This window comes from Sceloporus undulatus, unplaced genomic scaffold (genome assembly GCF_019175285.1).
Source record: "Sceloporus undulatus isolate JIND9_A2432 ecotype Alabama unplaced genomic scaffold, SceUnd_v1.1 scaffold_13, whole genome shotgun sequence".
Lineage (NCBI taxonomy): Eukaryota > Metazoa > Chordata > Lepidosauria > Squamata > Phrynosomatidae > Sceloporus > Sceloporus undulatus.
In genome coordinates this window covers 5,231,358-5,254,138 of record NW_024802935.1, presented here as the reverse complement: position 1 = coordinate 5,254,138, position 22,781 = coordinate 5,231,358, and the positions used below count along the sequence as shown (strand labels likewise).

The following is a 22,781-nucleotide window of genomic DNA, read 5'->3' as shown; positions in this document are numbered from 1 at the left end:
GGTCATTGATAAAGATGTTGAATAGCACTGGGCCCAGGACAGAGCCCTGTGGGACCTCACTGGTCACTTCTCTCCAGGATGAAAAGGAGCCATTGTTGAGAACCCTTTGGGTTCGGCCAGTCAACCAATTACAGATCCATGTAACAGTTCCTTTGTCTAGCCCACATTTTACAAGCTTGTTTGCAAGTATGTCATGGGAAACCTTGTCAAAGGCCTTACTGAAATCAAGATATACTATATCCACAGCATTCCCTTCATCTACCAAGCTGGTAATTTTATCAAAGAAAGAGATTAGAAATTCCTCCTGTGTGATAAACTCCTAACTGAGAGAAATTTGTAGCATAAGTTTTCATAGATTGAGTGTACAGTGAACCCTTGTTATATGCTGGGGTTTGGTTCCAAGATCCCCCGTGTATAACAAAATCCGTGTATGCTCAAGTCCCATTAAATATAATGGCACAGCAAAATGGTGTCCCTAATAAAAAATGGAAAATCAAGGTAAATTTATACTTTTTTGGAACATTTTCAAACCGTGTAAGCTTGAATCCGTGTATAAGAAGGGCCAACTGTACTTCATCTAGTCTCAAAGATGCTATGGGATCCCTTTGCATACAGATAAAGACTGATGCGGCTGTATCTTTGTACACAAATATGACGTCTCCTAGTTACAAATGGAACATTTCTATGTAAACACTTGATTTTGCACATTTATGTAAATGATGATCACGGGTTTAATATTCCTAAGAAATGATTCAAAATTTACTATTTTTCCTGAAGTACAATTTTAAACTGTAGTGCACAAGCAATGCACATTGTATTTCTGTGTATTCCAGCCTTAGCTACTGTACTTGATCTCCTCAGGAATGCTTACACATTATATTTGCACAGATACAGTCTGTGTATTTGTTTACATAGATTATTGATCTTTAATCATATAAAAATGTTCACATGTAACTTTCAACACATTTCCACTGTATCCAGATACAGGGCCGGTATTCGTGTGTAATAGAATGTACATGGATTTATACTTGGCTGTCTGAATTTACATCCCTGTTCCAATAGTTAAGCTTCGTGATTAACAGATAGAAATAAGAAAATTGAGGAGGTCTTGTGTAAGTTGACTTTTTAAAAAATAAATAAAAATTAAGCAGTTATTCATCAATGTGCTGCTGCTACCCTACCTGGAAAAATAAGTCTAGAATGTTCAGTGGGGGTTGATCTCTGAAAAAGTTACTATTTCTACTGAAATGATTATAAATATGAGTACTGTAGTTCAGTTGTTTAGAGTGCTTTTTTAATTTTTCGTACTTTCAGAATGCTGTTACAATGCTCTGAAAAATAAAATATTAAAGTAAAAATACTTGCTGGTAAGAATTTATTAAGGAAGAAAAAAATAGGAAGAAAGTTCAGATTTGAACATCATAACTCTCAAAACAAAACAGAATTGAATCTGATAAAGCACACATCCACCTTGGGTCTCACTCCTGTCTCATACCATAGAAGACCCATGTTTGTTTCTGGAAATAATGGAATTTGTGCATAAATTGTGTTTTTGTGCAAACTCTCATTAGTTGTACAAAAAATATTGGAAGTTTGGTGCAAAACTCTTGTTTTGGTGATAAGGACTCATTTCTATCCCCCCTCCCCCCCCAAAAAAAAAATTTCTAGAAACGTGTGGGATTTTTCTGAAAAATTGCACAGGGTTTGCACAAACAAACCCCACAATTTTTGCACCCACATTCTTTGTTTCTGGGGGTGGGGTGTGGGGGCTGGAAAATAAATTTTTTGTATGCAAATTGTTTTTCATACAAACATATTATTAGTCCTAACTAGAACAAATCCATTGAAGCAGCTGGATTTACCTACATGTATATTCTCCAATTAAGAATAGCTTTAAGGGATCTGCACTTGTCCCTTCATATCCGTGGGGGATCTGTTCCAGACCCCACCCCTGATAGATACCAAAAAAGTGCAGGACCTCAAGTCCCATTGTTTCCTGTGGTGGCATGACATGTGCATTGCCACTGGCGCAGCCACATGTATACACATACATTAAAAACAATGGGGCTTGCCATCAGCAGAAGCTCAAATCTGCAGATGTCAAGCTCACGGATAAAAAAGAGCCCACTATACTTTAGATAGGACTGACTTAAAAGATTTAGACCAGCGCATCCTACTCTGATCCCACAGAACCAATAAAAAAGAATACAGTGGGACCTTGTTACCCGCTGAGGTTTGGTTCCAGCATTCCCCATGGTGCTCACATCTCATTAAATATAATGGCAAAGCAAAATAGTATCCCTTTTATAAAATGGAAAATCAAGGTTTGCTATTTGGAATTTATATTTTTTGGAATAATTTCAAGCCGTGGATGCTTGAATCTGTGGATAAAAAAATCCATGGATATGGAGGGCTGACTGTACCATGATTAGCAGTATCACAAGCCAGTGAGAAGAGCAGGAGGAACAATAATACAATGCTTCTATTGTTTTTCATCCAGACATTATTATTAGTCCAAACTATACGATATCCTCATATGAAACCAGAATGAAATAGACCCAGATAATCCATTCCCTCCAAGAATGTTTGAAATTACTTAGCCACCAAATACACTATAACCTTGCTCCCCCTCCAAAAAAAGAGATATCAGTGAGGGAGATGGTTCACCATAGCCTTCTTCAATACTGTAGGTACCTTCCTCTGACATAGTGAAGTATTAACACCCCCACCAACTGACCTAGTTAGTCCCCATCTACTGGATCTTAAGAGCCTAAATCAACAAGGGTCCTGTTTACACAAGGAGGGAAGGACTTATTCAAGCATCTTGCCCATATCATCAGGCTATAACTAAAACTTTCCCCAAAACCTGACCAGGTGGGAAACTGGATAGTTCTTTCAGGCACTATGATAATGGCAGCATCAAGTTTTGTGTGAGTACAAGCAATTTCCTAGCAGACAGATTAGTAACATCCTGAAGTCTGAGTAGTTCCTCCCTTTTTCTCCTATAGACAGGAAAAACAAAAGCAGACAACTCGGTGCCCAATAGGGAGGAGCTAGCCCCCCTTGGAAGCCAGTCATTTTCCTACCTACACTCATAGCAGGATGCGTTTGTGAGCCAGCAAACTTTTTTCTAGTCTCAATGTTTTTGGTATTTTGTGGGGGAAGCGTTTTTGCGAACCTTTCTCCTTGCTCAGCATTCTTGAAGTGACTCCCCTGCCTTCCTAGCCTACTATCCCTCCTTCAGGTGGTTATTTCAAGGTAAGAGCCCAAGAGTCCATATCCTCAGCGCCCCTCCCCCCCCTTTTGCCTTAGGACTGCGACAGCCAAAGAGACAACGTCTGTGAGAGTTCTCCGGCACACAGATGGTTAACGGGTTCAGCCAGGGGAGGGGTTCACCCTCTGAGTTGCTGATGAGATCCCTTCCCTCCACCAACCTATTCAGGGCCAGGGTTCTGGGAGGTGAACCCGCCGACAGTCATCCCCATGGAGACAGTGAGTACTTTGAGCGAGCTCGCCAATGCTACCAGGGCTATTTTGCTCAGGAGGCATTTCTGGAGGGGGGAGGGGACAGAGGCATCCCCAGGGAGGGATATGAGAGACCTCCTTCCCACCCTCCCCCAACCCCACTCCAGCACCTAACTAACCTGAGGATGTCTAGAGTGATGCCAGAGCTCCCTCCTCCCCAGGGAGCTCCCATTTGAGGAGAGACGTAGGGGCCTTCTCCTTTTCAGCCTCAGCCCTCGTTTGGTTGTGGAAACAGCCTAGACCTGACCACAGGGGCAAGTGAGGGATGGGCTTGCCTGCCCTTAGCAGCATCAGCCCTGGAGTCAGGCTGTATGACCCCCTCCCTATGCCTTGGCATGGCCAGGGAGGGCTCGTTGTTTGCTGGCATGTAAGGCAACGGGTATGTGGGCCACCATCTTGAACACATGGATGGGAGCTGCCATCTTGAACCACTGAGAGGGCCGCTATTTTGACTCAAGCTATTAGCTTACTTGCTAATTAGCTAGCTTGCTGTTCACCGCTATGATCTTTGGAATAGTGGTATATAAATAAAACATATTATTATTATTATTATTATTATTATTATTATTATTATTATTATTATACGGGATACCATCTTGGAAAGAGTTTTGCCCAGCACATCATGGTGGCCAAAGCTTAATCTTGAATGCTTAATCATATATGTTTAAAAACCCTAATAAAATAATGTTATTAATGATGATGATAATGAAGATAATGTTAAGGTTGGTAACAAAAAACAAGATGTTCCAGATGAAGACTCTCCCACCATCCCAGAAAGAGCTCAGCCTGGGGATGGTGTCTCTCTCCATTGGGCCCTAGCAATGTGCTTGTCACTTTCTGTCTCACCTGGGTTGTCACCGAGGCCTGGGCTTCACCATTGGCATCAGGCTCCGCCAGTTTGAGCCTTACTTTGTGGCTGCCAGTGGACTCTTAGATGTTTGTCAAGCGTATGGTATCACTGGTGGTTTACTAGATTAAGAGGGGTCTCCACATCCGTCTCCTGCCTGGTTAACCTCCAGTTGAGTCAACATCGAGTTACCAGGTTTGGCATGATAGATGGAAGGTGCTTCAGCCACAGAAGCAGCATGGCTTCTTTGTGATCCTTCGCAGTCGATTCCCTGTCTCTTTCTCCGGGCTTCTAGGGGATGTGAGTGCCATTGGCCACAAGAGGGGTTTAATCCCGCCCCCCCCCCCCCCCCCCCCCCGGTCGCTAGATTGACTCAACTATCTCCACGTCAACTTTTATAATCCTCAGACAGCCAGGACCAAGGTCCGTTCGTGTCAGTAGCCTTCCTCTGGGGTTTGGATGAAGTGATACTCAGCCTCCTCCAGACCAGCTTCTGTGTCAGATTTTTACAGGACCTCTCCTGTCTCACCAGAAGGCCATCCCACTAAATACCCGTCACTTAACCCCAGTCTCTCCCCCCCCCCCCCCCCCAGAGTCTTTGAGTTTCTGGACCTCCCTGTGCATTCTTAACGGACATCTGATTGGGGACGAGGAAGAGCCCAGATCGCACCAGACACAAACATGATACAGGGGGTGAGTGTGGCCTTCACCTGGCTCAGGTCAGATGGCCTTAGTGAAACAGTCCCACAGTGACAACTATCTATCTGTGGTCAGTCAGGAGGGTCCTACTTCTCTACGTCTGGGGTTCCTGGTCTAAGCTTTCTGAGTCCTTTCCTTTCCAGGCGGATGGCCAGGATCCTGAGAGTCCTGGTGGTGGTGGCACCCTTGGCTCTACCACCTCACCAGAACTTCTTGGCTCAGGACCCGATTCTTCATCCAGACCCAGAGTGACTTCACCATTGCTCATACAAATTAACAGATGTTAGTATGTTGCCAATACTTCTCAGAGGTGGTGGATTCCATCTTAGCTTCCACCAATCTCACCTGCGGATACACTTCAGATTGTCCAAATAACATTACGTTCAAGCGGATAAAATGTCTCCACCTTTTGGTCTCCAGCCTCATACAGTTCTTCCAAGATGACATCAAGCGTAGTGATCCAAGACAACTGACAACCAAATGGCGACTATCTCATCCATTCTGCCTCAAAGAGGGCAGCTAGGTTCTCTTCCCACCCTCACATCAAGAGTCGGCTTAAGGGCATTTTTCCATCAGGACCCCACCGACTGGACTTTGTTCCCTCCGGTGGGTTTCATTCAGTCCTCAAGGTTCGGACGGTCAAGCTTTTCGGGCCTCCCCGTGAGGCTTTGTTCAGACATCTGTCTTTGAAGGCTCCTTTTTTCTGACAGCCGCTACTTCTGCTGCCACGTTTGGGAGCTCAGCACACAACCTTACATCTTCAGACCAGACTTGGCAGTGCTTCACCCGGATCCTTCCATTGTCCCAAAGGTTAACTCAGCATTCCTCGTTATGCAGAATATCTTGCTTTTGGCGTTTTTTGCCTTGACCAACTAAAGGGCTACAAAGATATGGCACATGCTGGATGTACACAGAGCGCTATAAATATACATTAAATAGACTTCCATTTTTAAGACCTCAGAGGTCTTGCTTGTCTTATTCCACCAGGGGACCCTGAGACAGTTTTGCCATCTACCCTGAGTAGATGGATCATATAATTCATATGAGAGTGTTACCAGGTTCTAGGCTTGACTTCTCCTAAAGGATGATGACTCACTCCACCAAGAGCACAGCTACTTCAGTGCCTTGGACATGAGTGCCTCTCTGGCAGAGATCTGCAGAGCAGCCACTTGGAAGTCTCTTTTCACCTTCTTAAGAGGTTTTAAGCTGGACATAGTTCAGTCCGCAGAGGCAGCCTTTGCTCCAAGAGCCCTACAGGAGGTGGTGCTGGACACTTCTGTCACCTTAGCAGCACATTCTTCCCTATCCTAGAGGGTGCTTTGGTTAATCTCAAACTTAAGAGTGTTTCAATCCTGTCTGCTGGGAAAAGGAACGTTGGTACTTACCTGTGATACATTCATTTCCAGCAGCCAGGGTCCTAACATCCTACCCACCCTTGGGTGCTGACTGTGTGATCTGGCTCCACCTGATGGATATCATTTGGAGTTCTCCAATGAGATATGTGTTCTTGGTTCTAGTTTATAGGTCAGTTAGTTATTTGTTTTAATAACTGATGGTTCTTTGATATGGATGGCTATTGCCTTTCTTTACATTGGCTGGCTAACGACTGGCTTCCAAGATGGCTAGCTCCTCCCTATAGGGGACCGGGTTGTTGCTTTTGTTTTTGCTACTTATAGGAGCAAATGGGAGGAGCTACCCAAACCTCAGTTAGGACCCTGACTGCTGGAAATGAGTGTATCACAGGTAAGTATCAACATTTCTATTTCTCCTTGAAGCGCCCAGCAGATTTATCACAGTAGGTAACCAAGGATTGTACTTTTAGTATCTCTGATCCTGACTCCAACAGGACACTCACCACTTGGAACATCTCTGCTAGGGAATATGTCTTTTGCCATCAGTAGGACCATTCTTATGGACTGGCCTTGTCCATCATGTACCCTGGAGACATATTTTCCCCTCCCCAATTGGGAGTGGCAGATATGAAAGGATAAAAGCCCTGATCTCTGTAGGGTAGGAGTGGGGAAAGTATATGCAAACTCCACTTTTCTTTCACCTTTCCAATGACCTTCCTTCCAATTTAATTTGCTGTTTGGCATCTTCTTTAGTCACTGTTTGTTCCAAAAGTGCATGTAAGTGTGATAGTTTAACTCCCCCTCAAAAAAATATTTGTTTTGTCTGAAAAATAGTCCAAAATGGCAACCAGAAGTGATAAGATAGCAGTTCCAGCAGACAGGAATGTGTGTGTGGTCCATCGTGGGGTGGGGATGGGGTTGCAATGTAAAGTTCCACACTTAAGATATAGTTCCAGATCATCTAAATCAGGAATAGGTCTACAATCACAGCTCAGTTCCATTCCTCTAAGGGCCCTCCCTCCAATCCATCTGCCATGGTCCAGACATCAGAGGGAGTGAAGATCTACTGGACTTCCCCCCTTTCCCACTGCCATTCTCTTTGCCTTTTGTGTCTTGTCTCTTTAGATTGTAAGCCTGAGGCCAGGGAAATGTCTAATTAACAATTTGTAAGCCACTCTGATAGCCTTTTGGCTGAAGAGCGGGGTATAAGTAAATAAATGTTATTATTATTATGTAGAAGAAATTGATGGATGGCATTTCAAACCAGTCATATGTGTTTTCTGCTTTTTATTGTAATGTTTAAAGCTCTTAGTAGTAGAATAGTTTTATGAATAGCTTATTGTTGTAGTATTATCAAGTTTTCCCTCCAGTGAGGCATCCACTGTTGGAATTGTTCATGTATTCTGTTTACCCGTTGGTATTATTTGTGCCCCCCCCCACACACACACTTTTAATGGAACAAGGTGGATCAAATTGCAGTAGAAAAATATACAATTTTTGGAAAATAGTAAATAGGTTTTTAGGAAAAGGCAGAAGCATTTTCCTGCAATATGATTCAAAACACATTCATTTCAAGAACTGCAGTCTTTATCTTCAGTGTTGAGGGCCAGTACACTTAAGGCATTAAAACGTGCACAAGCCCACTTCTCAAAATAAACATTTTGACTAAGATGTTTGCATATCTATTTTTCTTTCTCAACAGATCCTACACAAATGGGAGGCCTCAGTATGCTACTGTTAGCAGGAGAACATGCCTTGACTGCACAAGAAGTAAGCCATTATCTTTCCCACTTAATCCTTTCATTAAAGGAAAGAATGTTTCACAGATAGAAAGGAGAGTGATATAACTTTTCTTGGCAACTATTTGATAGGTTGTTTATCTGGAGAAAGTGACATAATTCTACCATCTAAGAGAAATAGAAACTTACATTTTATGTCAATTGAGAGGCATGAAATACTTTCACAATTTGAAATGGTTTCTCCATAATGAACTAGGAAATAACCTATCCAGACTGATAGTTTTGTTTATCCTTTTTATGTCTGCGTTCCTCTACATTGTCCAACCACTTCGTTGCATTCCTTCTCCTACCCAATTGTATTTTCTTCTGTCACAGCCTGTCGATATTCATTTCATAGACTACTAGTGGTTCAGAGTTGTGGCATTAATTTCATCCCACTGAGTTACTATTAGACTTTATTGGGAAGAGAGTTATTCATAGACAGTGTGTGTTTTAGTGACCTTCTCATAAGCACATGGAAATGTGGACCAATGAATTTACAAACTTTTTTTTAATTTTTAAAAGCACTTAAAATGTTTTTATATATACTATTAGATCCTAATTTCCTAATCAATACAAAGATCTCAATGCAAATAGATACATTCAAGAGCAACTCTTCTGACTGATTATTTAATAAAAAGTTTATTTCTGTGGCCTGATCCAAGAAAATAGATTTTCAAGTGTTAATTGTTTATGATGTTTAAAAGTGTCTGGTGCCACCCCAAAGAAAAATGAATTTATAATAACACAGGCTTTCAGGAATTATTATTACAGGATCTACTTTCATAAACTAGACCCAATTCATTAAACACAGACCTTACATTTTGTATAAAAGGCCTTGTATAGGAACAAATTTGTTATTCTTTAAGGTTCCCTAATATAGACCAAAATGTCAACCCTATAGAAATTGTTACAATACCAGTTTACAGTACTGTTTTGTGAATGTTTTTTTAACAATGGATGAATTTAAAATTTACAGTAACATCTGACAATCTTTCTCTCTTGCATTTGTTTCATCTGTACAGTGGTACCCCGGGATACGAATGCGCCGCCTTACGAAATTTCCGGGTTACGAAAAAATCAATTGAAAAAAACTGTTCCGGGTTACGAAGGTTATTTCGGGTTACGAAAGAAATTTTGGTGCTTTTCGGCGCTTTTTCGCACCAAATCGCGGCTTTTCCCCATTAGCGCCTATGGGTTTTCGGCTTGCGAAAGCCTTTCGGGTTACGAAAGCGGCGGCGGAACGAATTAAATTCGTAACCCGGGGTACCCCTGTAACCTTAATGTTCACCCAGCTCTACAAGTGTGTTTTACGTATGTCAGGTGGATTCTGGCCTGCATTGTTTATACCATGATAAATACTGTATGTTGGATTCTGTGAGTAGCAGTACAATTCCCCCCCCCCCCACACACACACACTTAGCATCATATGCAATAATGTGCTGTTGGGTGTGGAGGGAATAATTTGGGAAGCTTAACCCTAACTCTTAAGCATTTGTGCAATCCAAATTACCAGCAGTGCTAGTTTAAGATGAAATCCTGTTGGTGTATTGTACTAGTATATGCACTTTTCCAGTGTTGCAAACAACAGCAAGAGAAGGCATCTAAAATCGTCTGGTTCTAATAAGCTTATTTCTCCAAGGTGTCAACCGCAGAATGTTATTAGCAGAAAGGCCCAATTTGGCATTCCTGATTTGCATTTAATAATCCATTGAGAAGAATTATGTAGTATTCTGTTTTATTGAGAGCATATTTCTTGAACATTGATTGGTCATAGTAGTTATTCATCTAATAAACAGTTGTTAAATTCGAAATTCAAAATGAAGACTCATTCACTTATTTATTGGAATTGTTATTATGGGAAAGTTGCTTGCTTTAACAAATGCTCTGAGTGGGTTGCCATGCTTTTATAACATTATAGCCACGAAGGGAAAGTGGAGTATCAGTGTTGGCATTTACAAATTTGTTAAATTTGTAGCGTGCATGTTGCATGACTTGACTTCAGTAAGGCCTTTGACAAAGTCCCCCAAATAAGGTAATATAATGTGGGATAAACCATGCTACTGTTAGGTGAATTTGTAATTGGCTGAGAGTACTGTACTCAACAATGGCTCCTTTTCCTGGAGATACATGGCTAGCAGCATGCCACAGAGCTCTGTCATAGGCCCTTTGTTACACAATATCTGTATCAATGACTTGAATAAAGGAATACAGGGCGTGCTTATCAAATTTGCAGATGATGCTAAATTAGGAAGGATAGCCAATAGCCCAGAGGACAGGATCAAAATTCAAAATGACCTTACCAGATAAGGAAGCTGGGTCAAAACTTAAGAAAATGAATTTCAACGGGGAAAATGTAAGATTTGGCAGTAAAAATTAAATGCACAGATCTAGGATGAGTGATACTTGGCTTTAAACCAGTACATGTGAAAAGAGTCTAGGAGTCAGCAATGTGAACGTGAGTCAGCAAAGTGATGCAACAGTTAAGAAAGCCAACGCAATCCTAGGCTGCGTCAATCAGAGTATAGTGTCTAGATTGAGGGAAATAGTAGTACCACTCTGTTCTGCTTTGGTCAAACCTCAGCTGGCATACAGTCCACCCTCCATATCTGCGGACTTGAGCATACATGGATAGCAAACCCGCGGGGGGTGGCGTTGACAGAGGAGGAGGACGGAGAAGGAGAACGAGGAAGAGCGGAGAGGAGGAGGAGGAGGAAGAAAAGAAGGACAAGTGGCGGCAGGGCAACAGGGGGTAAGAGGAGGAGGAGGAGAATGTGGAGGATGTGGGGAGGAGGAGGAAGGAAAAGAGGATGAGCAGCAACAAGGCAATGGGGGTAAGAGGAAGACGAAGGTGGAGATGGCAAGGTAAGAGGAGCAGGAGGAGGAGCAGCAGCGGTGATGGGGAAGAAAGAGAAGAGGAGGAAGAGCGAAGAAAAGGAAGAGGAGGAGGAGAAAGAGAAAGATCCGAGGCAGCGATGACAGGAGAAGAAGAGGAGGGGGAGGAGGCAGGGAAAGGAGGAAGAAGAGGTACCCCCATGCTGTCTGCCGCAGTGAGAATAGCAAGGCTGGCACCCGGGACGGGGTGATGGCAAAGTGCCATTGTCCTCAATGATGGCGTGCCATCATTGAGTACTATGGGATTTGAGCATCCACGGATTTTGGTATCCACGGGGTGTGTGTGTGTGGAATGAATCCCCCCACGGATACCTAGGGCCCATTTTATTGTGTCCAGTTGTGGACACCACAATTCAAGAAGGATGTGGGCAAGGTAGTGTGTCTAGGTATGTGAAAGGTTTGGAAAACATGCCTTATGAGGAGATGTTTAGGGAGCTGGTTATATTTAGCCTGGAGAAGAGAAGGTGATGAAATGATGTGAGCCATGTTTAAATATTTGAAGAGATGTCTTACTGACAATGGAGCAAGCATGTTTTTTGCTGCTCCAGGGACTAGAACGTGGAGCAATGGTTTCAAGATACATGAAAAGAGATTCCACTTGAAGGACTTCCTGATTGTAGAGCTGTTCCACAGTGGAGCATGATGCCTCAGAGAGTGGTGGATTCTCCTTCTTGGAGCTTTTTAAGCAGAGGCAGGATAGCCATCTGCTGGGAATACTTTGATAGTGTCTTCCTGCATGGCAGGAGGTTGGACTTGGCAGGAGGTTGGACAGGATGGCCCTTGTGGTCTTTTCCAACTCTCTGATTTTATATGTTGGTGAAGTCTACCTCTGTTCCAAGCTGCTTACCTTGTTTCTTTTTCATACACTAGCTAATCATTGGAAAACATTACTCTGTACACCACCCCATTCTAAATGATTCTAAATGATATCTGCATCCTTGTATCCACTGTACAGAGAACTGCACAGGATTTTAGACCTTTTTCATTTTTCCACACTTAGATTTGAATCCATTCCATTATTTTCACTATATGGTAGATGAATGGAAGGTGATCTTGTATGTACATTTTTTTGTTTCACTCTTTCCTCTGTGGTGTTTTAGTGTTGCATATGATTTTTTTCAACTGGCAGTATTCAGTTGGCACTTATTTAAAAACTCATAATAGTTCCTTTGCATATGAAGCTTTCTATTCAAAGTTTCCAGAGTTGAGCATCTAATGCCTTTTTATCTGGCCTTCCAATGTCTTATCTTATATCTTTGTTTTATTTTAAATTCGTTAGTTCTCATAGCCTATTCTAGACCTCATCTTTTATGTTTCTTTATCCCCTTTTCTGTTAAATTGGTTTCCATTTCTCTATAGAATTCAATTTAATTTTTTTCTCTTGACTTAAAAATGTTTTCATACTCTTTTTCCTTCTTACTTTCCAGTTCCTTTGTTTCTTTCCACTTCTTTTATTCTTCGTATAATTCTTACCAAACCACATTTTCCATTCTCTCCTCCCCTTATTTTGGTTGGATATTCTTAGCCTCCAGCAGTAATTTCTTTTATCTCTCCTGTAACATTTTGATTTGAAAGTACATTGCAGATGATGATGGTGATGATAGGGGAAGGGAAGGAGGAACATACTACTTAGCAGTAGCTACATACAGCTGTACATGAATTACAGACAGGTTTCAACATTCTGTTTGAGTTTTAACCCCTAATGTTATTTTTCTGCTAACTTTTGTCTTAGGTTTCTTCAAGTACCTGCTGTTCTGATTCATCTAACTCTACTGAAGGATGTATAAAGTCTCCGTTGTTTCAGTTTGCAGAGGTGAACATTAAAAAAAACCCTTAAAAGTTTTAAAATGAATTCTAATGTTTTAGATAATTTATTATCCATTTGAATAAAAGTAAGATATGTATTTCCTACTCTACTTTATTCAGCTACATTTAGAGATGTGAAGGCTGGAGGCTGAATTGAATGGAGGCTCCCCACACACACATCTGCATTTTCCAAAGATTCTGGGCTCCTGATGAGCAGGAAACCAAAAAGGGAGATCCTAAAATATTTTAGAAAGAAAAATACAATGTTTAAAATAAGATGCTCATTTATCACTGCCTTGCCTTTAACTACTATTCTTGTTACATACCTTCAAGTTGACTCTGATATATTGGGAAGATTTATTTAAAAGTGGCTTCCCATTGTTTTCCTCTAATACTGAGAGACTGGGACACTCGGTGCATTTCCATGGCTGAGTGAGTAATCAAACCCTGGACTCCCAGTCCTAGTCCAAAACTGAGACCAGTGCACCTCAGTGGCTCTCATATCTTTCCTGTGCCAAAATAATTTCTAAGCACATGTAAAAACTGATGTTCGAATGGAACTTTCAAGTATTGTAAAATACAGAACTTTCATAAGTATTTGGTCCAGGAATGCAGTCTGACATTCTTCCAAGCATATCATCTTCACCGTTGCTTTTGCATGAAACAGCTGTTGACTCCTCTTGTTTTTCACTTGCTTCACATGTCCTTTAGCACACACAATTAATTTGCCTATATTTGGAAGCACATGAAATCAAAAATTAAACTGAAATGAGAAAAGAAAGAGACTATCAATAGTGGCTGTATTCCAACCAGAGTAGAGCTCCATTCTGCCATCCCCATCTTAGACCACTGGTTATCAGTAAAGGCACTTGTTTAATTTCATGCATACTTTTAATTTTTAGACATTCATGAAGGTGATTAAAAAGTATAGCTCAGAAGAAGCAGAAACTGGTGATATGCTGAGACTAATAACTATGGCGCTAAACAGACCAGCTTGAAGCACTGACAGGGACACATGACATTCTGATGCCGGCATCACACCACATGCCCAACGACATAGATATGCTGTGCTAAAGGAGCACTGTAAAGCCACCGTGGCAAAGGTGGCTTTTTGCTGGTGCTAAAAGCAGCAGCATTTTGCCATTCTTTTTATCGCTGACAAGGCACTGGATCAGGGCTGCAGCATGCATTTAAGTTACAGATAAATATATTTTATATTCCTTAAGTAACTTCAGGTCTCTGAAAAGCACTAAAAAATAAGGAGCCCTGGTGGCTCAATGGATAAATGCCGGTACTGCAACCACAACATTGTGAGTTCAATCCCAGAGCTCCAAGGTTGACGCAGGCTTCCATCTTTTCATAGAACAGAAAATGAGTACCCAGCTTGTTGGGGGCAATTGGCTCATAGATTGTAAACTTCTTAGAGAGTGCTAAGTTCACTATTAAGTGGTGTAGAAATGTAAATGATATTGCCATTTCAGCCAGAATTATCTGCCACAGTTTGAATTGCATAGTTTTCTACGTAGTTAGCAATGTAGTAGAATTACTAAGGAACCCTGCCTGAATTGTGAAAATGTGTAACAGGACATTGGCAAGGCTGTACCAATGCACATAGGCACTGGCTAGTCTCCTGTTGTGCATCAGTCTTGATGCCCAGTGAACCCATTGTACATTGGTTACAATGTGCAATGATCACTTTTCTGGCTTTCCTACATAGAAACATATTTGCTGAATACAGTCATTGTGTAACTGCTACATTCTGTTTCCTGCAGATTTAGTGCATTTCTTCAGATTTTCCAAAATGATCTGGAACAAAATATATTACTCCCTGTCTTTACCATTGCTTCACAATTTCCAGACAGTGTATATTTCTTAGTACATTATATGATCTTACATAATTACAGAAAACATGTCTTTCATACATTATTTTAAAAGGCAGAAAACAGTGCCAGCTAAAGAAACGTAGGCAGGATACAGACCGCCCAAAACGGATGGTCCCCAGCCGCCCTGGTTTGCTCTGCGGGGAAGCTGCAGCCTCCAGACTGCGGGGCTTCCCCACGGAGCAAAAAGAACCCTTAAAAAGCAGGTTCCAATGGCACACTTGCAGCGTCACAAACACACTGGGACGTGCAGATGCTAAGCGTCTGTCGCATCAAAATGACGGTGCCCATATGTACAGGGTGCCGCCATTTTGACACCCCTGTCACGTGCTAGGGGTGAGGCCAGTATGGGCAGTGCACCCCCGGCCAACCCCTAGCACGTGACGGGTGCACTTTAGGCCTGCCTGTAGAGGGCCATAGTTATTTAATTAAATGCTAAAACAGAAGCTCTGTTCTGTTCTATACTATAGTACAGTATTCTATTCTATTCTATTATTTATTCATTTGCATCCTGCTTTTTCCCCTAACCTCGGACTCGAGGCAGCTTGCCCATGCATCAAATCCTGACAGGACTGGCATTATTTTGAAGAGGTTACTCTTGAAGTTGAAGTGTGTGAACACCCCTTAAATGCTCTATCATAAGGGCCAGTCTCTATCGTCTTTGTATGTTAAAATCTAAGACCCACTTTTAAAATTCTGCTTTAACCATAGTTTTAGAGAATCATATCCCAGATGATTCTGATTCAGGAAGACTAGATAGAATTTGAGAGCTTGCTTTGTTTTTATTTTCAGGTCATATGATAGCACCAAAAATGTTAGAAATGTGTGCTATCAAGGTGCTAAAACTGAACTACCCAAATAATTTATTTGGATGTACTTGTGTTGTTAGACTGGCCATTTTAAAATCACCATTTACTTCAATAGGAAAGTGTGTAATTTTAAGCCCCACTGATTTTATTTTAAATGTTGAGCATGTACTTAAATCTTACTTGTTGAAATCAGTGGAATTTACAAATGTTTAACTTTGGTAGAATCAGGTTCATTATTGCCTTAAAAGCATTTCAGAAATTCATTATCTTCCAAATGAGTTTTTCCTAGACTGCAAAGATTGCTATTAATTATGCGGTAGGATATAGATTCCAGCAAGCACACCTAAGCTTTCTAGTGCTGAAAAATCATAAGGTTCTACTTGAATATGGGTTCCTTTGTAGCTGATGAGGTTTACTTCCAACTAATTGATTTTGAAATAATATTGCATATTTTAGCCTAGAAATGTTGATTCCTTCATTTAGCATAGCATTTTAGTGCAATACCATGTTAGTTAAAAATCTTAATTTAAATTCTGGCAACAAAAAGAATAAAAGCCTTTGGCTTAGTTGCAAGCAATGTGATACTTTCTTTGGAATTACCTTTGTGGCTTTTCTTTCTTTTGTTACATTGATTCTAGCAAAGGTTTGCATGCAAAACGTGGTGTTGATATTTTTACAGTTTGCCATTTACTAGTCCCTTAAGAAAGTGACTTTTTCATACTCTTTTGTGTCCTGAGGAGGCACAGATACAAACAGAATTTCCCCATATTTCAGAGGAATACTGATACTGGTTGTGTTGTCATTTCATATTCAAATGTTTGCCTTTTTTTTAATGTATTTTCTGTAGATTTCTTCTAGCCCATCACAGCTAGATGCCCCTGCGGATTCAAAAGAAAATGATGAATCAGCTCTGTTTCATTTTTCAGAGGTACAAAAGTTTTAACTTTTTAAAAGAAGAGTACAGTGGTGCCTCGGGTTACGAAATTAATTCGTTCCGCCATTCCTTTCGTAACCCGAAAATTTCGTAACCCGAAACACTTTTCCGTTAGCACTGGAAAGCCTATAGCTGCACTTTGCAGCATTTGAATTTCGCGCCGAAATGAATTTCGTAACCCGAAAAATATTTCGTAACCCGAAACAGTTTTTGCCAATCCAACTTTTTCGTATCCCGGAAATTTCGTAACCCGATCATTTCGTATCCCGAGGCGCCACTGTATAGTGTAGTGTGACACTACAGCCATCACGGCAGACTGGATTCAGGTGCTACTTCTGACAATGAAGTCCTCAATCCTCCTAGACAGTCCCAACCATAGGTTACTACTCTAATTGTGATGAGCAATAGGATTTAAACCATAATGTGCTAGAGCTGTGTCTATATGCATACAAATTCTAAGATAAGAGTTGGATAAAATGGACTCTTTTGGTGCTATCCTGACCTTTTTTGTGAGCCGTACCTTGATAGTATTATTATTATTATTAACCTTTATTTATGAAGCGCTGTAAATTTACACAGCGCTGTACATACAATCTTTTAGTTAGACGATTCCCTGCCCTCGGGCTTACAATCTAAAAAGACAAGACACAGAAGGAGAAGGGAGTGGTGGAGGGAAAGGGTAAGAGGTCCAGCAGTTCCTCTCTACCTCCAAGGCCTGGACCAAGGGAGATGGACTGGAGGGAGGGTGAGGCTTCATAATGGATGGTTAATCATTTTCCAGGGAAAATACATACTCTCAAGTAGGATAATGCATATACAGTACATAGCAATACAGGAAATGGTTCAATAAACAGGCACCACAAGAACATCAAATAGTAAGCGACAATTATGCAATGCCTGGGAAGGCTTCTCTGAACAGGATGGTTTTCAACTCCGTTTTGAAGCTGGTTAAAGAATCGATGGCTCTTGTTCGTGGGGGAAGAAGGTTCCAGGAGTGAGGGGCAGCGAGTGAAAAGGGGCGAATCCGGGATGGGGCAGAGGAAATCCTGGGCTGAGACAGCAGACCTTGACTACCAGAACGGAGGGCCCGAGTGGAAAGGTGAGGAGAAAGAAGGTCTGAAGTTTGCTAATTTTGCAATTTCCCCCCAAAAAAACCAAAGTAAAATCAAATTCTTTTTCATTTACAGTAGACAAATTCAATACATACAGTTATTTTTAGCATACAGAGCTCCAAGATGTATTTCCCCATTGCATAAATGTTAAAGATGAGAAGCCCCTCAGGCATGGATGGAAAGAATATTTGGACATAATATGTTTCTCAAGTGTTGGATAGTCCTAGTGAGGAGAATTTTGTACTGACAAGAATCTTCACAGTTTGGGATTTATTCTGTCCCAAATTTGCATGTGTTTTGCTTTTATTTATTTATATTTATGTATATATCATGAAAAGCAGGCTGGAATTTAATGTTGTGGTCTAAGCTGCACAACTTTATGTATACTTAGCTATACAGCAGATGTTACCGAAATTGCTAGATTACCAAAATGGCACCCGCAATATATAATATGGGAATTAAGATACTCAAATGAAAGTATACCTTGGCTGATGCAGTGCTCAGCCTGGGATCTGACCCTTTGTATATCAGTTCCAAATCACACAGAACTCCATAGGCAATTCCAAAGAAGGTTTCTTAGTTTTATCAGTGAAATAATCAGCACAAACACACACTCCCATGCACACAAACAAGAACTAACAAAGCAAAGATGGGAGAAACAGTGACTTTGAGGGCTGCTAAAAGGTAATACCTTTCTGGGCTTCCAGAATGGACATGGCTCAAAAACCACTGTGGCAAATGAGAGAGGCTCTGTCCTGCTTCAAACTAGACCAAATGGCTAGTGCCAAAGAAATTCACAAATAATTACATCCCTGCACTTAGGAAGTAGTGATGATTCTAATTCAACACTAACATTTTTGAGACACAAGAATTTAAAGCCATTTTTAAAAGTATTAAGTATTCACAGGCATGGGCCTTGAGGTATAGTTCTGTGACTTTCAATTTCTCCCAAGTCAAGTTCTTGTAAATTTGAAATTATTTCAATGTTAAACTTGGAGGGGAAATCAGAAATGTTGGTAAATTCATATTACACTTGAGACTGAAATGAAATTCCCACCTTTCCCCAGCTCCTGGTAAGGATCTTTCTCAATACCTGCTATTATACACATTTGACTACATGTTACATTGCATTGTCTAGTGTAATGGTGAGCGTTACCTCTAGGAAACTGAGGGACGGTGCAGATCGCCCCTGAATGAGTGACCTGCAGCCGCTTCCATCTTCTCAGATTGGGGCCACAGCAACCACACAGCACAGCCCCAATCTGGCCTTTCCTGGGTGCAAAGAGGAGCCATAAAAATCAGCTTTATTATTTTTTTTTTTTGCAACCTGGAAAGGGTGTGGTAGCCACGGCACCACAGCTTTAACACACCCCTTTGGTGCTGCATTGTGTAAACAAAGCGCCAGAGGAGCGCCATGATGCCATGCGCCATTTGGAGCAGTGTGTGGTGTCATGCCACCATGTGGCAGAGTCCGGCCATGTGTCGTATAAATACCATACTCCAACAACACCCCCAGGCTGGCCTTAATAGCCGGTCTGCACAACCCCTAAGAGTTTCTTCTCTTCTGGAAAAAATTACTGAAATAACCCGCACAACATTTCTGCCCAAAAGTAGGGTAGAGAATTTTGAACAGAAATTTTCTCATAGATCTATTCTCAGTATGGTTTATGTATTACATTTATAGCTTATCAAATTATGGTGACTCTATCTAAGACTCTATCTTTCATCCATGTACTAACTAGAGCTGATCCTGTTTAGCTTCCAAAATCAAATGGGATCTGGTGCCTTTTGGTATTGTCCTGTACAATGGAATGTCTATTTATTGTAAGGAATAGAGGCAGCCTGGTGCAATGAGATGGAGCCACTCTCATGTTAGAAGACTGGATTACAAACAGAGAGACATGTGGATTCAAACCCCCCTTTAATCATGAAGCTCCGTTGGTTATTTCAGCTCAGTTACCATATTTGAGCCTAGTCTGGTACATGGATACAGTATGAGGATAGGTGGGAGGAATAACAAGAGGAGGAGGAGGAGGAGGAGAATATATAAAATTGTAAGCTATTGTCCTAATGTTTGGTTTAAATGCTGTCCTAATATCTGGTTCCAAGTTTTATTATTGTCTTTGAATCATAAAAAGGATTTCTGCATATAAAGATTATCATCTTCAACATAAACTCTACTGAGAAAGCACAATGTTGTTTCTTTTTATTCTTTCATATTCAGTTTGCATCCCTGTAATAACAAGTATGGCATGTTTTCCCCTCCAATGGTATTAATCTGCCTTCTGTAAAGAGCTTTCAAGAGAGACTCCAGTTTATTACATCCTACCCTCTGCTAGCTTTGCAACTTAGATACCAAGACCATTATTCTCCTCTTCCATTACTCCAAAGGACAGAGGACTGATCTTGCAATATAAGATTTACTTTACTTTTATGAACCTCTTTGAGACACTCCCTTGAGATGAGGGAGGAGACACTTTGCTTTTGCATATCTTACAATATAAGGCAAAGTGTCTCCTCCCCCATCTCAAGGGAGTGTCTCAAAGAGGTTCATGCAAGTAAAGGCATGATGGAAATTTTAAGGTCCTTTATACAAATACAGCACTCATAAAGGAAGCCAGTCAATCAAGATGTCCTGGTTTAACAATCTAAAGGATGGTTACCTCCCATACATACCTTATTCCAAACCCCACATGATACAGAGGAAGAAGCCTCATGTTCTTGAAGTAGAATAACTCGAATGATGTTAAATATTCAGTCATACTTTTAAGAATATCAAAGTCTGTTAGATCATAAAAGACAAGGTTTGTTGAGGGGAGCATAAGGAGAAAGGTACAGTTCTCATTTGTAGTCATAAAATAGCCAATTATGTGGATTATTCTTCAGCTTGATCAAGAAAGCTATAAATAGCTTATTTCATATAACTTTGCCAAGTCTGAATATTTTATTCTCTCTTCCTTTTCATTTCTTTGACTTTTTGTTTTCAAATGTGGGTCTCTATATTTTGTTCAACTACAGTTCTCATTATCCCTGATAATTTTCCTTGCTGGCTGGGATGATTAGCAATAGTAGACTGAGGGGCTCTGTGGTCTGCAGCTGCCTTCAGCTGTGATGGATCAGGACTGTGGCAATCGCACGCCATGGTTCCAATCAGGCCTTTCCAGGGCACATAAAAAGATCCAACCACAAGCAGCTCCTTTTTGTGGCCCTGGAAAGGGTGAAATAGCCACGGTGCTGTGGCTTTGAGGTGCTTCTTTTGCACTGCATCATGTGGATGCAGCACCAGAGGACTGTTGTGATGCCACATGCCATGTGGAGTAAATAAAAAATAAATAATAAAACTTATATTTATATCCTGCTTTTTGTTTTGACAATCTAAGCGGCATACAACATTAAAATAATACAGTAATATATACAATTCCACCCCTTGAAAAAGGATTAAATAGTTCTAGCGATTAAAATTACAAAGACTAAAATCTAAAAACAATAGAACAATAGTGGGCAGAGTCATCACATATATATGTCTGTGAGGGGATCTTTACGTGGCCTGGTGCTATTCTGGGAAGGCCTGCTGGAAGAGGTCCATCTTGACAACTTTCTTAAAGCTATCTCTGTTGGTAATTTGGCAGATCTCGTCCGGCAGGCCGTTCTATAAGGTGGGAGCGATTGTGGGAAAAGTCCTCTGGGAGGCCGCAGTCAATCTGGTCTTTACAGACTGCAACAAATTCCTCCCAGAGGATCTGAGTGCACGGGGCAGATTATATGGAAGAAGGCGATTCCTTAAATAGGTTGGGCCCAGGCCATGAAGGGTTTGCTGTGTCATGCCGCCCTGGGGACAAAGTTGGGGCATACGTCATGTGGATACCATGCCCCAAGTCTGCCCCCAGGCCAGCCTTTATAGCCATTTTGCATAGGCTCTGAGTTTGTGGAACCAATTTTTGAAACAGTTTGACCTAATCACTTGGAGCACTTCCCCAACAATGAAAATTTTGAGGAACATAGGGTTTTGATTTCAAACACTGAAATTAGATTTTGAAATCCTATAATTTCTGCATTTTCATGCAAAAAAGTTTTTTTAATTAATGAAGGGAGGTAAAATAAGGTTTACTAAATACTAATACAACTATCAAATATTGTCAGTCAGATAACTATCAAGCACTAGTGGCTGATACATGTTGACTTTGCTTTTTGTTTTGTTCTGCCACATTTTGAGTATCATATTGCCAGCTACTGGATATTTTGTGATTCTGACTACTACTGAAATTGGAGGCCCTTCACTGCTACTGAAAAATGATACCCAGGTATTGGCAAATATTTGCATACAATCTATAGCAAATAAATGCTATCAAATATAATATTTTGGAGGGGAAAATGCAAATGCTCCTGCTTATTGTATCATACTTTACTGCCAGAAGAGGGCTGGACATGTCATTGCACAGCACCTCACTCTCTAGCACATTGGAAATCCTTCTGCTGGAGTGGGAGGTGACTGGTTTTGAAGGTAGGTTTTTTTTTTTTAAAGAATTTCCTTTGCTTGTGAAGAATCAAATTATAGACATAGACTTAATCCATTCAGAAGTAAACTGACTATGCGAAGTCAGTTTCACTGGCACAGGAAACAGAGAGAACAGTAAAACCATCATTTCTGCAAACATATCAGAGACCAGTGTCAGAGATAATGCTAGAATTAGGCCTGAGGCTGCAAATCGGAAAGTGGCAGTACTAATAGTCAGATTTCTGGGTACTTTCCAAGGAGGATGACTAAGCCACATCTCTCAGCAATTTGAGTTTGGGCCTTTTTAACTTGGGGGCAGGGGATACTGACTAAGATGTCAGAACTTTATAGAACTGTAATTGCTATGCAAAAAAAGAGAAATAATAACTGCCCCCCCCCAAAAAAAAGCACTTCTCTATACTGAGCTGTGATATGCATCACAAATTCAAGCAGTGTGAAATCTGAATGACTGCATTCTAATTTGAACATTAGCACAAGAGGTGCAGATTCAGTCTGTCTGGACAGCTCTTCAAGCATCCATACTGCATATAGTAGTTGACAGGCAAAATGAGTTCTGTGGCAGATGAGCACCATGGAAGCACTCTGCTTGGATATAACAAATGAGGCCTTTGTGAAATCCAGTGGGGGG

General features: G+C 41.0%; 1 protein-coding gene across 9 annotated transcripts in view; it reads left to right on the top strand.

The window, feature by feature from the left end:
* Positions 1–22,781, top strand: part of LOC121917252 (HMG box transcription factor BBX-like) — a 181,072-nt gene that overhangs the window by 104,163 nt on the left and 54,128 nt on the right. For 7 of the 9 annotated variants that reach the window (XM_042443031.1, XM_042443027.1, XM_042443032.1 and 4 more), the window contains 3 exons: positions 8,126–8,193; positions 12,829–12,909; positions 16,439–16,519. In XM_042443031.1, coding sequence (XP_042298965.1) covers positions 8,126–8,193; positions 12,829–12,909; positions 16,439–16,519 — 230 coding nt within the window. The remainder of the gene's footprint in view (positions 1–8,125; positions 8,194–12,828; positions 12,910–16,438; positions 16,520–22,781) is intronic. The other 2 variants (XM_042443034.1, XM_042443033.1) reach the window with 1 other exon arrangement.